Here is a 21,193-nt window from a genome sequence, read left to right as displayed (position 1 = left end):
CGTCAGTGTCACGGGCCCTCCAAACAATAGTAACATTTGTTTAGATGATATCTGTTGACAAATCCCAAGGATGACATTAAGTCACACCTCTCTGCTCCACTGGCATGGAATGAAGCATGAAGCCTGCGCTGGGTGCCAGCTCACAGGCTGAGTGAGGGAAGGAAAACAAACCTGTCCTTTGACAGCAGACGTGACCCCGGATTTTCCCCAAAGGGCCCCGGATGCCCAGAAAAATGATCTGGAAAGAAAAAACAGGTGAGGGGCTGGCGAGGGTCCAGACTGGCATCCCAGCAGGCAGCACATCAACCCCTCTGGGGAGACAGAGGCCATCAACCTTGCCTACTCCAAGGCAGGGCAGCAAAGTCAAAGCAACAGCCTCCTAGCGAGGGGCAAAACGGAGAACGGCTGGAGCTCCGGACAGCCATGGCTCCACCTCAGGATGGACGCGGAGACTGAGGCTCCTGCCTGCATGCCTTAGACACAAGGGTCCACATTCCATGAGCTGAAGGTGTCTGTGTGTCTACACGAACATGCCCATACATGCTGACATGTGTAATATGTAGAGACCATGGAGGAGACACAAACCATCTCTTCTGGGGCAGGGACGTGGCAGAATGTCGGGTGAGGGAATGGACTTTCACTGCCCACTGTGTGTTGGTTGTACTGTTACCATGTACATGTTGGTGTTGGCTTCCATGGAGGCTCAGATGGTCAAGAATCTGCCCGCAATGCAGAAGATGTGGGTTCGATCCCTGGGTTGGGAAGATCCCCTGAAGAAGGAAATGGCAACCCACTCTAGTATTCCTGCCTAGGGAATTCCATGGACAGAGGAACCCGGCGGGCTACAGTCTATGGGGTCACAAAGAGTTGGACATGAACGAATTTCTAACACACATGTACGGGTATTAACCGGACCAATCCCTACACCCTCAAATAAGACAATGAAAAGGAATATACAGGTTCTCTCTAAAAAGAACTGAAGAAGGGATTCTCTAGTCTCCAGGGAGCCAGAATCTCCAGCAGACATTAGGGACTTGATCAATATTTGTGGGGCTTCCCTGGTGGCTCAGTGATAAAGAAGCCACCTGCAATCAGGAGACGTGAGTTCGATGCCTGGGTCAGGAAGATCCCCTGGAGAAGGGAACAGCAGCCTGCTCCAGCATTCCTGCCTGGAGAATCGCATGGACAGAGGAGCCTGGTGAGCTACCAGAGGAGTCAGGCATGACTTAGTGACTAAACAACAACAGCAAAATGTTTGTGAGACGGACGGACAGATGAATGGATGGATGGACGTTTTTTAACCCTGGGCCATCAGTGAGGGGAAAAAGACATGCTTCTGGGCAGAGCAGCAGCATGAGGGGACGCCAGGGTGGCTAGAAGTCCCCTCAGCGCACATGCCAGACCGCCCTCTCCTCTGCCCTCCTTTGGTGGATGAGGATGAAGGACAGGAGTCCAGGCCTGGCCCATCTCCCTGCTGGACACACTGCCTAATTCTAGGGAGCCGTGGGCCTCAGTGTTCTGTCACAGTCGGGGATGTAAGGCCCTTAATTGTGGCACCACAAGGAGACAAGTGGTAATGGAGCAAAGGTCAGGGACGGTCACACCTGTCCACTCAGCAAGTTAAAAGTCTGATGTGCAAGCTGGTCCCTTCACAGCCCGAGGGTGAGTCACCCCGCCACAGTGTGGCTGGGACCCTGCTGCGGCGCCTGAAGCCTGTCCTCTCTTAAGGGGACAGACAGTGGGCAGTGCCCCGGGCAGGCCCGGCAGGACGCCTGCTGGTGCCAGGTAAAGAGGAGCATGGACTTCCGCTCTCAGTGCTGCGGGCGCCAGAGCGTTACGGCTCCTTGAATGGGGAGGTTGCGGCTGGCCCCACGTGGCTCTCGGACCACCACCTCCTACAAATCATAAGGTCTTCTTCAGGAACCTCGTGAGTCCAAATTCCTCCTACTAGCGCCCCCACCTGCCCCCACCTCCCTGCACCGTGTGTGTGATGCACAACAGCCAGTGCAGGGCTGCCTGAGGGAGCGGACGGGATTGGCAGAGCCCCCCGGCATCCCTACCCCACGGGGGCTCTGGCTTCGTCCCTTCTCTGGTCCGCTGCCTTCCCTCACGGCCTGAGTGAGGATCAGCTGTGGGGGTGTGCGGCCTCTGCACATCATCACCGAAGGGAGGGCGGGCTCTTCTGACCTTCCCAGCTCAGCGCTGAGACCTCTGGAAACTCCCTTCAGATTCCCTACCTGCCTCCTCCTTCCCCCGCCAGCCACATCCAGGAAGTCCTATGAGCCTCCCCGGGAGACAGCTGGCATGGGCTCGCCTGTGCCTCTGAGCCCGAATTCTGTCCCCTTCACCCCAGCCACAGGCTCTCGGCTCCCCCATCTCTTGGCAACTGGAGTGGTGTGGCTGGTCAGGAAATCTGCCCCATCCAGCCAAAGAATGCAGATGAGCTCGGCGGAGGGTGCAGAGTGAGACGGGAGGTGTCTGCCCAGGCAGGACAGGCTGCCACTCCAGATCAGCGTCCCCGGGAGACCTAACAATGATGTGAGGAACACAGAGCCCAGAGGGGCCCGCCCAAGAGCCTAGATTTATCCGGGCCCAGCTCCAGTCTGTGTGGGCACAGCGCTGCCTGGACCCAGTGCCCTGCTGGTTCCTGTTACTCTCGGGGCATGACAGTCCACCCAAAGAGGCGATAGCTAGCGAGCCTGGGGATGGGCCTCTCAGTGTGAGATGAGGGAGGAGGTGAGGAGGTGCAGAGAGATTGCCGAGGACTGGAGGGGCAGTGTGAGTGAAGAAAGCTCCTGGGGATCCCGCTCCCGAAAAGGTCAGGGGAGGGGGGCGCTCAGGGCCAGGCAGCAGAGCTGAGAGGCTTTAGGGGGGCGGTGCCTGAGCCACTGGAGGCCCCCCCTGTGGCTCGGGCAGTGCAGGGGACTCCTCCAGCTGGTCCCCATGGCTTCTGCCAGCCAGTGCTACAGGCCTGCCTGGATGTGCTGCTGTCCAGGGCGTGGAGAGGGGTAAACTGTCCATCTCAGGGCTCCGGGCACCCCTGGAAGGGAAGGTGGAAGCCTCAAACTTGGCTGATGAAGGAGTAGCCCATGACGTCATGACGCAAACACTGCCCATCCTCACCGCTAGCGTGGGAGGTAAGCCAGAAGGGGCTTTAACTGGCCCACTGAAGGGTAAACATTTGTGTAGCTGCTCCCACTGCAGACAGCTCAGCCTCCCCTGTCGGTTAATTATAATCTGCTTAGAGAGAAGAGACCAGCAGGAGGAAGAAGGGCAGGATTAAGGAGCGGCAGCTGGAGCGGGGCACTCGGAGACCAGAGAGGCGCCGCGCGAAATCCGTTACCTGCTGTTGGTTCCACTTGAGGTCGGGGATCAGGACAAAGCCGTCGGACGGATCCGGGTTCTCAAAAACAATCCGGTCAGCTTCAGCTTTCTTGTCAAGAATGTTGTACACCCACTGGAAGGAGGGCAGAGAGATGGGGCTCACAGGCCAGTCCTTTCCCCAAGAGACACCCCATGCTGGGAGAGGCAGGCTCAGGGAAGGGCACCCAATATTAAAGGGGCATGAAGCTCAGGGGATCCACACTCAGGCCATCCTGTCCCAGGGATCAGCTCTTGGGTCCAGAAGAGACCTCCCCTCTCCCACCACAGCCACCCAGTGAGGGACACCATGGCCATCCCCACGGGGGTCACTACAGCTGCCCCCACAAGGGTCCACACGGAGATCACTCTTTAAACCCGTCCTGGCCACCCCTGTGCACACCCTCTGCTGTGGCTTTACAGGCCTAGTCTGCATCCCCTTCCACTGCCCACAGGACTCTGGTGAAGTGTCCATGCACCCCAACAGGACCACAGGGCAGAGAGTCTGCTGGGAGTTCCTTTTGCGGAGTGAGCTTGCCACATGTCATGGCAAGGAAGGGCTTGTGTTCTGGAAGTAACTGTGCTGGGTTTCCCAGCCCCTCTGGGATTCTTGTGAGCGTGGGTTAGCACCTCTACCTGCCCTGACATGGACCCTTCACGACAAAGCAAAGAAATGCCACACGAGAGGCAATGACACAGACCCTTCCTGCCTTCCGGTCAACCCTGGGCTGCCAGCTCTCTCATGCCCTTTGATCAGCTGCTGTCCACCGTCTTCAAGGACCCTGCCTTGAGCACTGCATGGACCCCAAGGGCATCACTTTACCATGAAGGTCCTGGTGGCCTCTCTGAGGAAGCCAGCCTGCAGCCTGCAGGTCAAGATATGAAGGCCCTGTTCTCACGGGGCTCCAACCCCTGGAGCCCACTCTACCCCACTGCCCCTGAGCGCTGAGAACCCTTTGCCAACGTGACTTCCTTCCTGCCCAAAATCTGACAGTGAACCCTGCTGCATAGCCAGAGAGGGGGCCGGAGCTGGGCTCACTCAGCTGCCCCTTCTGCCCCATGGTCGGGAAGGCACTCGAGCTGACGAGGGCTGGAGGGGAGGACAGGGTACCGACACGGCCAGCCAACACGGGGCTCCTTAGCCCACTACCAGGAGTGCTGGTGCGGCAGGGTCAGCGAGAGCCAGGGCTGTCCCCCCAGCCTCCTGCGGGCTCCCTTCCCACCACCCGCCAAGTCTGCATCCTGTACTCGGCCAGCACAGCCAAGGTCAAGTGCAACCATCTGATACAGAGAGGGAAGAGGCAGAGGGAACCTGCCAGGGACAATCTGGGCCTCCCAGGCCCCCCAGTAAGACCCACAGGCCAGTGACAGTAAGGTCAACCCATTAGAAAAGAGGGGCTTTCCCAAGGAAAGCCTGGCCATGCCACTTCCTGGTGAGGCCTGGAGGCCATCCTGCGGTGGCTTCTTTGTGCAACCCTGGGGCCAGAGCAATGCACAGCCCAGCAAGTTGAGAATTTCCCAGGGGAAGCATCTCTTCTCTAACTGGACATCTCTCTAGGAATGTGCCACTTGAGAAAAAAAAAGTCAGTCGGAAAATAAATGGGAGGGAGGGGATGGTGGTTCTGCGTAAACAGCCCTTGGGTTGCCCAGCCCACAGCAGGCCAAGCCACCCCAGGGCCCTGCCTTCCCCCACAGCTCCTGCCTCCGCCTAAAAAACAACATATCATCTGGGGGAGGATGAATGGGCTCTGGAGCCCAACAACATGGGGCTCATCTCTCACCTCCAACACTAAGTAACTGGCTGCATGCTGCAAAGTGATTTCATCTAAGCCGTGGCTTCCTCCGTCGTCAAGAGGTGCTAATTATACCCACAGGTTAGGGCTGCGGTGAGGACTAAGCCAGAAAATGCTCAGAAAGGCGTCCAACACAGAGCTCTGCCCAGGGAGGCAGCGGAAAACAGAGAAGTTGCTGGGAAAGGTCAGGCTGGGCGTGCCTGAGGCTGCAAGACCAGCTGTGGGCAGGGAAAAAGAAGAGTGGATGAGAGCAAAGGAAGTGCGTTGATTCTGGGGCGAGAGAGAACCACGTGTGAGACTGGAGGGGCGCCCGAGGGCTGGGAGGGTGTGGTGTGATGAAGGCGTGCAGTGATGACGGCATCTCGCGGGCCAGGCGAGCCCGCAGGTGCGAGGATGTGCACCCAAGTTCACACAGTCCCGACCCAGCGTCCGGCCCCAGAGCCCACCAAGCTCCACGCCACCCATGTGGGGACGGCCCCTGGGAGAGCGGGAGGGGCCTGGACTCACAGGACAGCTCAGCCCAGACGCGGGAGGAGAGCCGGGGGACGCCACTCACACGAAGCACAGGGTGACGTCACGGGGAGGGACACCCTGGGAAAGCAAGCCCAGGAGCCTCGGCGCCCACGGATGACGGAGCTCTGGGGACACTGGCAGATTCTGGACCCATCTGGGCGTGACGTCCTCCCTGTGGGCGATGCTGGCAACTGCCCCGGGAGCCTCTCTCCTCCCTCTTCCCTGTCCTCCTGCTCCTTGGCTCTGGCCCCTCTCCTCCAGCCGCCCCGCCCCCGCCGTGTCTCAGCCCTCCTGCTCCTCCTCGCAACTGCCCCCCGTGTGGACAACAGTGGCCACCCCTCGGGCGCCTCTTCTGTGCGGGGAACAGCAGCAGGCACGTGGTGTGTGGCCCGGCTCTCAGCCTCCGCCGGGACCCCAGGAGGGAGGTGCTGTCAGTCACATTTTCCAGGCAGGGAAACTGGGACTCAAAAGTGAAAGACGAAGACTTCCCTGGTGGTGTGGTGGATAAGAATCTGCCTGCCAAAGCAGCAGACACAGGTTCGATCCCTGGTCTGGGAAGATTCCCACATGCTGTGAGGCAACTAAAGCTGCATGAGCTGCAACTACCGATCCCATGTGCGTGCCTAGGGCCCGTGCTCCACAACAAGAGGGAGCCATGGCAATGAGAATTCCATGCACTACAACTGGAGAGAAGCCCGCTCAGCAATAAAGTGCAGTCAAAAATAAATAAATAAAACAAAAATTATTTTTAAACCAAGTACAAGCTCTCAAGGTGCTGAGGTGTCAGGACGAGAGGCCAAACCCTGGGCTCACAAATGGATCTCTAAGGCTCTGGATCCAGACATCACATTGCATTCTTTTTTTTAACTGGGAAATTACAAGCACCTCAGATTTGAGTATCCAAGTAGCGTCAATGGCTAAGAGCACAGACACTGGGGCCAGGCCGCCTGGCTCTGAAGCTAGTCTCCAAAAGCTTGTTGCTGAAGACACGATGCCCGCAAAATGCTCCGGACCGTTGCTGTTCTAAGTCACCTCGTGAGTGCCGAGACATCCCAAGCTAACTCACTGTCCTCCATGGAAACCCACTCTGCCATCCACGCCCTTGTGCTGGTTAACCATCCTCCCATCTGCCACTCACTGCCCAAGATACCCCTGGAGTCACCCCAGGCCCTCCCCTTGCTGCTCCAAGCCAGCCCCCATCTAGGCCCAGACTCTTAATCGAAAAAGAAGCGCCCCTCTGCCTCTTCCTCCTTCCACTCTCACCACGCCACCTGCTTCTTTAAATCTCATCAAATTACCCACGTGCTTAAAACCATTTACAGGACCCTCACTGCCTATGGTAGTCGTCCTCAAATCTGACAAGAGATTTCTTCCTAATCCAGATTTCCCAGGTCCATCCTGAGTCAGGAGATACCAAGAAGTGCCCTGTGCTCTGAATTTTATAAAACCTCAAGAGGCCATGCTGACGACTGGCCAGGTTTGGGAACTCCTGGTCTCCTCGGTAAAGTGCCCACATCTCTTCCTGGGCCCTGCCTGTCTTCTCTCACTAGCTCCCCAAACACATCAGAGTCCAGCCCTCCAAGGCCTGGAGTTTCTCTCTGCTCTGGCTGCAGTGCCCTGTTTGTTCTGTCCACCTGGCAAACTTCTCTTTGTCCTTTAAGGTTCAACCAGAGGATCCTCTCCCCAGTGAAGCCCCCCAGCATCTGAGCTGATCACTCCCCTTTATGTCACAGCTGTACCTGGTGTATTAACCACCGAGGTGCTCATCCCATTATATTGCATGCCCACCTTCCATACAAGACTGTGGGGACATTATCAGTGCTTATCCTGGTGACCCTCCAGACCCTAGCACAGGGTCTGGGACCTAGGGGATGCTCAATAAATATAATAGCTATTGCCAATTAGCTCTGCAGAGTTCCAAAGAATAGCAAGGAGAGATAAGAAAGACTTCCTCAGTGATCAATGCAAAGAAATAGAGGAAAACAATAGAATGGGAAAGACTAGACATTTCTTCAAGAAAATTAGACATACCAAGGGAACATTTCACGCAAAGATGGGCTCAATAAAGGACAGAAATGGTAGGGACCTAACAGAAGCAGAAGACATTAAGAAGAGGTGGCAACAATACACAGAAGAACTAAACAAAAAAAAAATCTTCGTGAACCACTATGGTGTGATCACTCACCTAGAGCCAAACATCCTGGAATGTGAAGTCAAGTGGGCCTTAGGAAGCATCACTACAAACAAAGCTAGTGGAGGTGATGGAATTCCAGTTGAGCTATTTCAAATCCTAAAGATGATGCTGTGAAAGTGCTGCACTCAATAAGCCAGCAAATTTGGAAAACTCAGCAGTGGCCACAAGACTGGAATAGGTCAGTTTTCATTACAATATATATTGTATCTGATCCCATCACTTCATGGCAAATAGATAGGGAAACAATGGAAACAGTGACAGACTTTATTTTGGGGGGCTCCAAAATCACTGCAGATGGTGACTGTAGCCATGAAATTAAAAGACGCTTGCTCCTTGGAAGAAAAGTTATGACCAACCTAGGCAGCACATTAAAAAGCAGAGACATTACTTTGCCAACAAAGGTTTGTCTGGTCAAAGCTATGGTTTTTCCAGTAGTCAGGTATGGATGTGAGAGTTGGACTATAAAGAAAGCTGAGCGCCAAAGAATTGATGCTTTTGAACTGTGGTGTTGGAGAAGACTCTTGAGGGTCCCTTGGACTGCAAGGAGATCCAACCAGTCCATCCCAAAGCAAATCAGTCCTCAATATTCACTGAAAGGACTGATGCTGAAGCTGAAACTCCAGTACTTTGGCCACCTGATGTGAAGAACTGACTCATTTGAAAAGACCCTGATGCTGGGAAAGATTGAAGGCAGGAGGAGAAGGGGACGACAGAGGATCAGATGGTTGGATGGCATCACCGACTCAATGGACATGAGTATGAGTAAACTCCGGGAGTTGGTGATGGACACAGAGGCCTGGTGTGCTGCAGTCCATGGGGTCACAGTCAGACACGACTGAGCAACTGAACTGAACTGATTGCCAATTAAGCCGAGTGCTTGTAAACTTGCTAGAAATAGTCGAAAAAGAATACATGGGGAAACTCCCTGGTGCTCCAGTGGTTAGGACTCGGTGCTTTCACTGCGGAGGGCCTGGGTTCAATCTTTGGTCAAGAAACTAAGATCCCACAAGCCACACAGCTCGGCCAATTTAAAATAATAAAGAACACATGAACACTCGTGTCACACAGAAGTGGGTAGAGTAGCGGAACTATTTCCCAAGAGGCTATGTACAGTGGTCTTTAAGAAGGTGCGTATATGACTCACTCCGAAACTGTATTAAGGACTTCCTCTCTTGAATCACATATATGTGCAAGTAGTGCAGCAAAACACACATTCCAGGACATCCGTTTCATGATCCAAGATGCTTTCTAGGAAGATGGAGACCAATTTCCTTCCTACTTAGAAGACATAGCAAGTGCTGAGATGTCTTTGTTTAAAAAGGGGGGAAAAAAATCAAGCCAGAGTGAGCTAGAGAAGCCTTGTGCAAATCCTGTGTGGGGACCATGGCTAACAGCCTGGCCGGGTCTTCCCCGTGGGACCTCCCTCAGCCCCTGTCTGCCTCCTGTCCTTCCTCCTCCCAAGGACAATCCACCTCACAGGACCCCACACCCAGGACACCCCCCCCTTCCTCTGCGCCTGGGAGAAATGGCCATGAGCTTCCCATATCAGGACACCCTGCCCCACCGTGGCCACACTCTCAGCTGGAATACATACAAATGCTTAGGGAACAGGAGTGAGTGATAAAGAGACAGGATAGGAAAACAACTCATCCATCATATTAACTCTGAGCATGCACATGGGGCCAATTACAGAAAAGGATCTGGTTGATGCTGGGCATAGACCCAAAGAGAATCAGACCTGTTAGCAAAATGGCCTTGCGTCTGGCCCAGGGACTGAATACACTCTAAAGATGCTTCCAACCTGTGAACGCAGCCCTGGAAGAAGAGGCCGTGCACCAGCCCCTCCCTCCTGATCCTGCCCCTCAGAATGGATGCAGGGGGCATAAGGGGAGGGGAAGTTTCTCCCCTGGGACTCAACTCCTGGAGACTGGTTAGCTGCAGGTGAAATCAGGAATGGGCGTCGGGATGGGGAAGGCCTAACCAGCATCTGTTTACCCATTTACAGACTTCTGGTCTGGGTAAGCCATTCTTGAGATCGCATCAGTGCTACTACAGAGTAGCCAGAAGTTCTTCCCAGGGACTGGACTGCTCTGAGATCCCAGATTGCCTCAGTGGTGTGCCCGAGACCAGCGTCAATTCCCTTATCCGTGCAGGTGACTGTCCTCCGTGAAACACGACTGCCTGAGCCCAGCACTTTCTTTGCCACTTATCCTGCTTATTCCTCCCCACAGCACTCACAGTCTCAACATCTTGTGTGGTTACATATACATTCGCGTGCTATCTGACGCCTGCACATGAGGTAAGCGGTGTGAAGGCAGGGAAACCGCTGGCCCCTGGGACCATCTCGACTGATGCCTGAGAAGATAAACGCTGGCCCCAGGGACAGCACTCTGCATCCGACCCGTGGGGCCTGCCTGAGCTGTGGTGGCCGGTACCTGGATGCTCAAGCTCTGGGACTCCAGGTGGGGCAAGGTGACGCTCCTGTAGTCGCTGCCCGTCTCTCGGACCAGGTGGAGGTCCTGGCGCAGATACTTCTGTAGGTGCTTCTCTGTGGCGGGGTAAACCACGGTTGTCTTCACTTCTGCAAAGACACAGTGCAGCCCCAGCCGCCATCAGCCACGCTCTCCACCCAGTCCTGCCACCCTCTGGCCCCCAAGGCACCACAGGGAGGAGGTGGCCCCCGTCTCATCTCTGATTCCCCAGTGATGGGAGCCGAAGGCTAAGAAGTCATGATTCACCTGTGTTCCACTCCCATGAGGTGTCTCATGCCATTAAATTCATGAAGGTGAATCACTCCCAGACTATGGAAAACATAAGATGTTCATGGATGGATCACAGGGCCCCTCGTCATTCTTAACTCCAGCCCTTCTCTCTTACTTTCTGGGCACAGGAATGAAAGGTTTCTGACTCTCCCTCACATAGCAAACGTTCCAGTGTGGCCTTCTGAACCCAAAGCTGAAAATCTGGTTTAAAGTCAAACAGACTCCCTTAATGCGGGGGGTGAAGGCACAGACTCCAGGGAAGCCAAGTCCTGGTCCTGCCTACTCCTTCCTCGGGACCCCTACCTGGGTCCAGGTGTTTAAGCTCCCAGTGCCCCTACTTCCCCATCTGTCAGCTCAGGATAATAACAGCTCACGTCAGAGGGTTGGGAGGATTAGCAAGTCAATACCTGTGGAGCTCTTAGACCAACAACGTCTGACACATAATAAACACTATTTAAGTACTGGCTATTCTCAACACAGGGTTACTCATCCTTGACCTTGGCACCATCAACGTTTCAGCCTAGGTAATCCTTTGCTGTGGGGGCTGTCCTGTGCCCTGCAAGCTATTGAGCAGCACTCCGGCTTCCAAGGTGCTAGTTAAACCCTCTCTCCAGTTGTGACAACTACAATAAGTGCCTCAGATATTGCCAAATGCCCCCCCCACCCCGCCCAGTTGAGAACCACTGTGTCCATCAAAAGGAAACCTGGTCATTTTCCTAAAGAGACTCCAGGGTAGGATTCTTGTCCAGCACCACCTGGTTTTGGTTAAGTCCTTTTCCCTATTTCTATTAACATCTGCCGCAACAGCTTGAACGTAGATCCTAAAAGCAGGAAAGGAAACAGTGTCTTAAAAATCAGTTGGGATGTTTCTCAAAAGACTGACATCCTCCCCGACGCCAGATTCATATGTGTTTGTTTGCCTGGAGGGGCCCGCCCAGCGCGGGCACTGCACACTCCAGAAGATTCTTGGGCTTGCCTACACACCTCGAGACACACCTCGAGACCCAGCTGAGAACCACAACCTACACGTGCACGTCTGGTCTGAGGATGCAGGTGAAGCTCATTCCACAGGTGAGGGAAGAGATCACAGGGACTCGGGGCTGGGGCCTTGGGGCAGAGGGCTGGAGCCACGGTCTTCCCACCCTGAGGTCCGTGCTCTTTCCACCCCCGCCTGTGGGCCCAGCATCGCTGTGCGGCAGGCCAGCCCAGTGCAGGCATCCAGAGGCACCATGCCAAGCACATGACTTCCGGAAGGACCAAAGGCACCGGCCCATCAGGTGTAGCAGGCAAAGCATCACCATGCAGGGCCGTGGGCTGACACATGACTCCCCTTCCCGGCTGCGCCACCTTGGCCGTGTCATTAACCCAGAGTCTCAGCTTCCTCATCTGTTAAGGATGGTCCTAAAATCGAGCCTTCAGTGTTGACTATGAACATTAAGCAAGGTGTGTCCTCAAAACCACCGAAGGGGCTAATTAAATGTCACCCCACTTCCTAGGAATCTCTGATCTGACCCCGAAAGGGAGGCACAGAGGCCTCTTCACCACCCTCGGGGCCCTTCTCATGCCCACCACCCTCTAATAGCCCCGGGGTCACAGGCCGGAGGTCAAAGATCAAGCACAAACAAGATCTCAGGAGGGAGGGGACTGCCTGAAACAGATGTGATGTCACCCCCTTGGCCCTCTGCAAGTAGACTGGTGGAGAAGGGCCAGACTGTGACATCCATTAGCCAGGTTCAAATCCTGACTGTGTAACCTCGGACACCCGAGACGCCAAAGAGCAGAGGGTGGGAAGTCTCCAGAACTGCATCCCCCCTGCACCCCCACAGAAAAGTCCTCCTCGAATGTCCTCAGCTTACTCCCCTGGGTCGCCTGGGTGGGGCATGGGGACCAAGGCTGTGAGCCCTGGCGCTCTCTCTCACAGGGAGACGGGCAGGGACGACCTGGATAAGAGCCGCGCCCCACTGGCAACGCATGCACTGCCTTGGGCTCCCAGCCCAGGACTCCCCGGCCATTCCAGGCCGGAAAGCCACAGGGCCTGCAGGCATGCCCGCCTGCCAAGGCTTGCCAGAGACTGTCCGAGCCGCTGGGAAGGTGGGGAGATGGGCCCCTCGCCAGGCCGGCCCCTCCTGTCCTCTCCTGAGCAGCAGGGTAGAATGAAAAGGCCCCATCCAACTGATCCCTTTCTGCCCAGAGGAGACCCGCCTTGCTGTGCTCTGAGCCCCAAAGAGCCAACACTCCCAGCCGGGTCTCAGTCAGGCCCTCGCTGCCAACATCCGAATGGACGCTGCTCCCCAGTCTCACCCAGGCCTCCCTGCAACCCCGCTGACCGTCCTCCTTCCCCGGGCCATCTCAGCTCCAGCCCTAGCGACCTCCTAGCGACCTCCTCACACCCGCACTGACTCCCATCTCCAGGCCTTGAACCTGTTCCCCTGCTTTACCCGCTCAGGTCTCCATCCAAGCAAGGCACCCCCGACCTCACCACACCCTGGGGTTCGCCCTGCACCACCTGACCACCGAGGCCAGGTTTCCTGTCTGATCCCCCCCAGGGACGTCTGTCTACCTGTGTTTTACCGCATTATCCCCGGCACCCGGAACAGTGTCCAGTATATTCTAGGCACTCAGCAAATACCAAACAAACAAAAGAATGAATCTGACCTTTTTAGACTTTAAACCCAGGAAGTGCACTTCTTATCCCAAAAGGAATAATACCTCTCTGGGGGGAAAAAAAAAGTCAATATATTTCCCAATGCTAAGTTTTTCACTGGCAGCCAAAAGCAAGCTCTGGTGTTTATCCAAATGACCTGCAACTGAGCTTCATGAGGAATCTGGTCAAGAGTCAAGGCCTGATAAACACTCAAACAATCAGATGAAAATATGTAGGGGAAGAGGATATTGACCCAGGGCCTCAAAAACAACTCCCCCGAGATTACTCATTAATTGCAGACAGGGACAGACAGTGACCAGAGCATCACCCCTGTGAGATGAACTGGCTGCACAGACCTCCTGGCTGTGCCGTGGTGCATGATCAGCTGCTCAGTCATGTCTCTCTGTGACCCCATGGACTGCAGCCCACCAGGCTCCTCTGTCTGTAGAATTTTCCAGGCAAGAATATTGGAGTGGGTTGCCATTTCCTCTCCCAGGGGATCTTTCTGACCCAGAGATCAAACCCAAGTGTCCTACACTGGCAGGCAGATTCTTTACCACTGAGGTCACCTGGGAAGCCCGTGCCATGGGGTGCCTGCCAAAATAACCTGTATCCCATTGCAAGGTGACATCACCTCCCAAACCCAGGGACACCCGACAAGTGGCTTCCCAGCTCTTCCATAGTGTCAAAGTTAGAACTGAGGGACTGCTCCAGATTGAAGGACACTGGAGACTGGACTGCATTGTGGACTGTGGAGGATGGGGCAAGGGAAGTTTCCTGTTTGAAAATGGCATTGAAACAACAGTAAGGTTAATAACGGTTTCCACATCACACCACAGTTTTGGATAAATGTGAAAGTTCCCCAAATTGACCATTTTACTCTGGTTCCTAGGAGACACACACTGACATGCATAGCGATGAGGGGCCAACATGTCTGCAACTTACTTTTCAGTAACAGAGGTGATGGTGACAAGATATTATTGTATGTGTACGTGGAGAGAGAGGAAGGAAATGTGGCCATGTTTATCAAAAGGTGATAAAAAAAAAAAAAGCCTTTTTTTTTTTGGCTTCACTGGGTCTTCCTTTCTAGTTGCAACGTGTGGGCTTAGTTGCCCTGCAGCATGTGGGATCTTAGTTCCCCAACCAGGGATCGAAGCTGAGTCCCCTGCATTGGAAGGCAGATTCTTAATCACTGGACCACCAGGGAAGTCCCCTGAAGAGCTTTTATTAAGGGAGTTCTTTGTACTATTTCTACAATGCTTCTATAAGGTTGAAATTTTTTTTCAAAATATAAATAAAAAGATGTGGGTACCCTCTACTCCCTGGGCACTGACTGCCAGCAGAAGTGCCAGCCACTGTTCTGACCCCTGTATGCACATTAACCCACTCACTCCCCACAGCCAGTGTGAGGCGGGTCTCACTCTGGTACCCGGGCCACTCACAGGAAAGCTGAGGCCAGGGCTGGGCTTTGGCCTTGGCACCACGTGCTGGTCCCCTGCAGGTCAGCAGATGGTGCTTCACCACCTGCCTGGCACCCTCTCTGCCAACCCCATCCAGCAAAATGACTTAAGGGGCCCCTTGCCCAGGATAAGAAGTTCCTGGCACCTCCCAGCCCAGAAGCATTTCCCAGTGGCTAGAGAAGCAACAAGGAATCTCCTGACCCTGCCCTCCTGCTGACATTCTTAAAAAACAAAAACAAACAAAAAAACCCTCTAAAACCCATTTCTCAAAAATAACCAGTTTATTAAGAGAGCTTCCCTGACAAAGCCTCCCTTCCAGCCATGCTTTTTCAAATTTGGTTTTAGTTTTAGTTTTCAGGTGTATCTTGCACATAAAAGTCAAACAAAGCTTGTTTTTAAATGTCTTCTGCTTCTTCCTGAGCACCAGTGTCAACTCTTCTGGCCATTTCTTTGGTCTCATACTTCCACAGTTCCAAATTACAAATATTTTTATATCTTGTTTCACTTTGATTTTTCAGTTTTATTACTTATTAACCTCCCATTAGGGAAGATAAGGATTTAGCTTTTTTTTTTTTTTTTTTAACCAGCTCTCAGTCAATGCTAAAGGAAATCAGTCTTGAATATTCATTGAAAGGACTGATGCTGAAGCTGAAGCTCCAATACTTTGGCCACCTGATGGGAAGAACCAGCTCATTGGAAAAGACCCTGATACTGGGGAAGACTGAGGGAAGGAGAAGAGGGTGACAGAGGATGAGATGGTTAGTTAGCATCACTGACTCAATGGACATGAATCAGAGCAAACTCCAAGAGATGGTGGAGGACAGAGGAGCCTGGAGTGCTACAGTCCACAGGGTCACAGAGTCGGACATAACTTAGCAACTGAACAACAACCAGCTCTCTAACAAAACAGTGTGTACATGTACATACACACACATGCTCTTCTCTACCCTATTCTCACAACACAACCAGATCACAATGTTGGATAAATCAGTACTCAGCATTATCAACACCATTATGATGATGTAAATGCTGTCCACTGCTGAAGAATATACCATGAGTATTTTTCCTATTTTTCCTTTCAGCACTTCTGTTATACAGAGTTAACATTTACTTGTTTACTTTCCTATAAACTTGTCACACAAGTTTTATCCCCACAACCACTTCCCTTTTTATAAATGTCTCCTCTTGATGTTAAAATTCATCAGACCCAAGAACAACAGTGTGCTCACGGAGCCTGTGGCCTGAGCCTGCAGGGCTGTGGCCTGGGAGCTCCAAGCACTGCCTTCCTGGGGGGCCCTCCCCCTTGCTGTGTGGGTACCTTGTTTCCCGGATCCACTATCTTCCTCTTTCACATGTTTGTCCTCATTTTGCTGAAGCAGTGCTTCTCAAGCTTGAGCATGTATCGGACGCCTGGGGAGGAGCATTTTTTTTTAATTTTATATTTATTTTCACCTGCGCTTGGTCTTTGTTGCTGTGTGGGCCTTTCTCTAGTTGTGGCAAATGAACGCAGGCTTCAGTAGTTGCAACAAGTGGGCTCAGCAGTTGAGGCTCCTGGGCTCTAGAGCACAGGCTCAGTAGTTGGGGCACACAGGCACGTGGGATCTTCCCGGACCAGGGATCGAACCTGTGTCTCCTGCATTGGCAGGTGGATTCGTTACTACTGAGCCACCAGGGAAGCCCTGCATGTCTAACAAGTGCCTAGAAGATGCTACCACTGGTCTGGGGACCATGCATCAAGAACTAAAGTACAAACTCCAGATGTGTCCAGCGATATGGCACAAGGAAGATACACTGAGAGGCTTGGAACATATGAAAAGGTCTTTATTCTACTGTCATGCTTAATGAAGAGCTTGGCTAGAAAATTCTAGGTGAGCAATGACCCTCCAAGTCTGGAAGCAATCTGTGACCTTACAGATTGTGCTGCTGCTATTAAGAAGTCTGAGGTACTCTGATCCCAAGCCTCTGTACTAACCTGCTTTTTTCCTCTCTGTCCCTTGTGTCCTGATTGTACTGATGGGTCTTGAAGCAGGTTTATTTCCATCTATCAAGCTGGGTCAAGTGTCAGGCCTTTTCAATCTTGAAAATCAAGTTCTTCAGTTCTGGAACTCATTCCTTCCTTTTTTAAATTTTATTTTTAATTGGAGGATAATGAACTAACAATATTGTGATTAGTTTCTGCCCTACATCAACATGGATCAGCCAGAGGTATACATATCTGGGACCTGTTTCTTCGATCATTTTCTTCCCCATTTTCTCAAGCCCTATCTTTCTGGAACACTATTTAGATATTTAACTTCTTTGATTCATCTTGTAGTTTTCCTTTCTCTCCCATTTTCCAGCTCTACATCTTTCTGCTCTACTGTTCAGTGTTCATCTTCTGTTTTCATTGCCATCATATTTTTATTCCTAAGAGCTTTAAAAAACTTCCTTTTTGATAGTATTTTGTTCTTTTGCTTTTTTTTTTTTTTCCCCCTGCCATGATGTTTTAATCTCCATGTCTGGAAGACTTCATGACTCAGGCCTGGACTATGTGGAAACATAATGAGCTACACTTAAAGTTTCCTACCTCGACAGTGAGTTTAACCTTATCTTTTGCTTTCTTCGCTTTTATAATTCCTCTCTGAGATAAATGATATCTTTGAAAATTTCTTCTCCCTGAACAGCTTCTATCTCCTCCAAGTCTCTTTCTTGTCCTTGCTTCCTTCTCCTTGCCCCTTCTTTTTCAACTGAGGCATTACTCAAAAGTCTGGCCAACCGGCCTATCCGATCACTCATATTTTAGAGTGTGAAGATGCTGGAGGAAGTGTGCTGACACAGGAGAGTTCATGACCAGCAGGCTATTCCTTTGCACGTGATGGAGCCCCTGAGAGCTGAAGTCTCTTCTCTTGGGCTACTCAGATTCCCCAGAAGATTCTTCCAGTTTCACACATGGAGGTAGGGCCCTGGCAGACAGCACTGAATGAGGAGGAAGAGAAGCAGGTGGGTGGGGGGGCGAGGGGGGGGCGGGCAGGGTTCCTCTCAGCGTTCACCGGATCTGCTGACTTCTACTTAACCCCCTACATTTCCGTGCCACGACCCCACTGACACCAAAAATCTCTAGGCCCTCCGTTTTTAACCTCCCCAGCAATGACCAGTCCTGTGAAGCGGACTTGGCCGGCTCAGGTCTCCCCTCTCCAGCCTACCCCGCCAGTTCCTCCTCCATTCGCTTCCTTGGCTTGTCTCCTCTCCCTCAAGTCTTTATGGGTTAATTTTATTTAAAGGCAATTCCTTTGAAGCCCTTCTGAGTGAGGGTTTTAAAGGAAGCAGCTGGGTACCTGAACTGCCCGCTTTTAACTGGAAGCCCAGGTCCCTGTCCTCCGTCTCCCTCCTACTTTATTTTTTCTTCTTAGCCATTTACTGCCACCTGGCCTATTTATTTGTTCTTTATGTTCCCCTCCTGCAACTGCATGCACATCAGCTCCCTGAGAGCAGAAACGCTGTTCCTTGCACTGGGGGTACCGTGCCTGAAACAGACCCAACACGAACTGTAACACAGTCTACACGACAGGATATATACTATGCCGCGCTACTGTTACAAGAGGGTGTGCATGCACCACTACACACACAAGTGAACTGTCCAAAAAAGTCAGGACATATTCTGAGATGTGACCTATCTCTGGGCAGTCGAGTTGAATGTAACTGTAATTTTTAAAATTAGTTTTTCAGGGTACTCATTGACAGAGGAGCCTGGCAGGCTACAGTCTGTGGGGTTGCAAAGCGTTGGACATGACTGAGCAACTTTGTTTCCATTTTCTGCAACAGTTATGGATCACTTTATAACACATTTATTAAGAACAGAAAAATAAGCTGCCCCTGAAAACTGAAGCCCAGAGAGGTTAAGTAAGTTGCCCAAGGCCACACAGCCGGCAAGGGGTGGAGCTGAAACCTGAACCCAAGCAGTCCGACTCCTCTGTGCAAGATGGCTCTCCCTGCCCCAGGGCCAGCCTCTTTCAGGCCCTTTTCTGAGAAACCTGAGGTGCGACCACTTTCCCCCAAAAGCAGCCCTGTCAGATCTGAGAAAGACGATTCCTTCCAGCCCCTCCCGGAGACACAGGAAGAGCTGTCAGCAAAACGGAAGAGCTCATCGAGGGGCCAGAGCGATGGGAGCTGCAGGCTGGGAGGCCTGGGAGGACGTCAGCGCGAGCAGAGGCCGGCCACGGGCTGCTGGCCACAGTGCCCCCGGGAGGGCAGGACATGGGGGCGCGCTCCCCTCCGGGGTTGGGGGGCTGTCTGAGCAGCCCCCACAGGGTGTGCAGCCAGAGGCGGGGCTGGAACAGGCTCCAGAGGAGAGCACGGACCAGCGAGGATGACCCCACTCACAACAGGGATCCATGACTCATTCAACTTCGGAGGGTGGTACCAAGCGCCCCGGCCCCCTCCCAGTCTGACGGCGCTGGACGGTGGGGAAGGAGGCCTGGGGCGGGGTGGTCACAGCCCCTGTGGGACTCAGGGCAGCCGTTCTTTCTTTGCAGGGATGCTGTGGCAGTGAAAAGGGTCACAGCAACATGCCCCCAGTGACAGCAGCCAGCCCTGTCCACACCCACTCCCTCTCGCCACAGCCTGAGAAGCAGGCCGGCGTGCCCATGGCTGGCACACCTTGGTGAGGGTCTTCTGAATACCCTTCTCTGATAACTGAAGCCAGCCCTGCCACCCCGCCCAGACATGAAGGCCATCTCTTTCAGAGATGGGAGGCAGGCAGGGCTCCAGGAAGGAGAGCGCAGCTGTCTTTCTTGCTCTCTGCCAGAGCGGGCTTAGCCAAATCCCCAGGAAAATGCTGCTGCACATGAAACATGAAAATGCAAACCACAGACAGTCTGCCCGCCTTCCCACACACATGTTCAGACAAGCCTGCTCTCCAGCACGGCTGCCGGCTTCTCCTCGATGAGGTCACTGCTACGGCCAGGCCTGTGGCTTCGGCTCCCCCTTCATTATCGTGGGCTGGTTTCAACTTATTTGACCCAGATGTGCAGGCCCAAGGGAGCAGGGGAGAGGCAAGAGCGAAGCGTGAGCGGGATGTGAAGCCCACCCTGCCCCTCCCTGGACAGGAGCCACGCAGAGCCTCATGGGCAACGGGCTGCAGGCCTGGGCCGGCAGGGCGCCTCCCCCCACCGCTGGAGCACCCCAAGAGAAGGCCAGCAAGGGGGTCTCGTAGAACCTGCCAGCTTCATTCCTCCTCTTGGGGACCTCCCCCAGCTGGACGACGCGTTCCTCAGTCCTGGCATCATGGGGAGCAGAAAGCCGGCCAGAGGAGGCCTGGGGCGGGGTGTGCACTGTCCCCCGCTGGGGGATGCTGGAAGTACTCAAGTGAGGCCTGAAAAGACCTCCGTCCGGATCAAGGATAAACAGGGCCGAAGGGTGTGGTCGGGATCTAACTGGAAGCTCCAACCATCCCACAGCAAACCTCCAAACCGCTTATTATCCGTCTCAGCGAAAAGCACAGAGATGCCGCTGGAGACGGGGAAGACGCAGATGCTGATGGTAGCAAGATCCTGGCTCTGGCAGCTTCCTTCCCCACCCCCTCCTTGGGTCCTCCCAGGCCTGGGAGGGTCGTGAGGGGTGTCTGATGAGACCGGAAGGCCCAGGCCACAAACTCAGTGACTCTGGATGCAGCCCCAGGGGTTACACCCTTCGGGGATGGGGCAGCTGCAGCAGGATGGTACACCACAAAGGTCCCTCTGTACAGAAGGGAGAGACCTGCTATGTAACGAGGTAATGGAACTGCCAACCTGCAGTCCTGGTCTTAGAGCTTCGAAACCCCCTCCCCTACAGGCAGGAAGAAACCATTCTGCAGTCCAGCAGACTAGCCCTATAAAAGCTATTAGACTGACTATTCAGGAGTCCCAAAACACGGCCTCGATCTCAACTTCCCGTCTAAAGGCATCACCTGGCTTCACTCTGACAGGCGCAAAGGTGCCAAGCCTCAGGGCAGCCTGAGTGCTGGCGTGAAGGGAGGAGAAGGCCACGGGCACAGGCCTTCCTGGGAGTCGGGGCTACCGGAACTCCAGGCCATCACGCACGGAGAAGCAGGGATTAGAACCGGGCCGCCGTCTGAAGTGGAGCAGCCATCCCGTGGGTAATCCACCCTCGCCCACTGGCCCTGAGAGAGCGGACTTTCTGCTGACTCGAGTCTGAAGACGGCCACAGAGTCTTGGCGTCCTGCCCCCTCTGAGAGGGTGAACAAGAACACACAGGCCTCCTGGTGGTGGCCACATTTCAGGCGCTTGGGCTCTATTTGCTTCTACACAGGCTCTGAACACAACAGCTTTTCCCAGCCTCATGGAAGCCCTAAGCCTAACCAGAGAACTGAATGGAGGCTTCTGCTCCAGCCTGTGCAGGGAGGAGACGGGGGCACACGGGAGGCTGCACTCGGGCTCTCGGAGCGGAGCTGGCAGAGGGGATGAGTACAGGCCAGTGAGACAGCCGAGAGG

The 21,193-nt window shown here is 53.7% G+C and overlaps 1 protein-coding gene across 1 annotated transcript in view; it reads right to left on the bottom strand.

The window, feature by feature from the left end:
• Positions 1-21,193, bottom strand: part of DCPS (decapping enzyme, scavenger) — a 42,770-nt gene that overhangs the window by 3,577 nt on the left and 18,000 nt on the right. The window contains exons 3-4 of the mRNA XM_020912705.2: positions 10,296-10,441; positions 3,344-3,457 (exon numbers count right to left, since the gene is read on the bottom strand). Coding sequence (XP_020768364.2) covers positions 3,344-3,457; positions 10,296-10,441 — 260 coding nt within the window. The remainder of the gene's footprint in view (positions 1-3,343; positions 3,458-10,295; positions 10,442-21,193) is intronic.

Source organism: Odocoileus virginianus, chromosome 28, assembly GCF_023699985.2.
Source record: "Odocoileus virginianus isolate 20LAN1187 ecotype Illinois chromosome 28, Ovbor_1.2, whole genome shotgun sequence".
Taxonomy (NCBI): Eukaryota; Metazoa; Chordata; class Mammalia; order Artiodactyla; family Cervidae; genus Odocoileus; species Odocoileus virginianus.
Note: the sequence above shows the minus strand (reverse complement) of the source record. Positions and strands in the feature narration are given on the sequence as shown.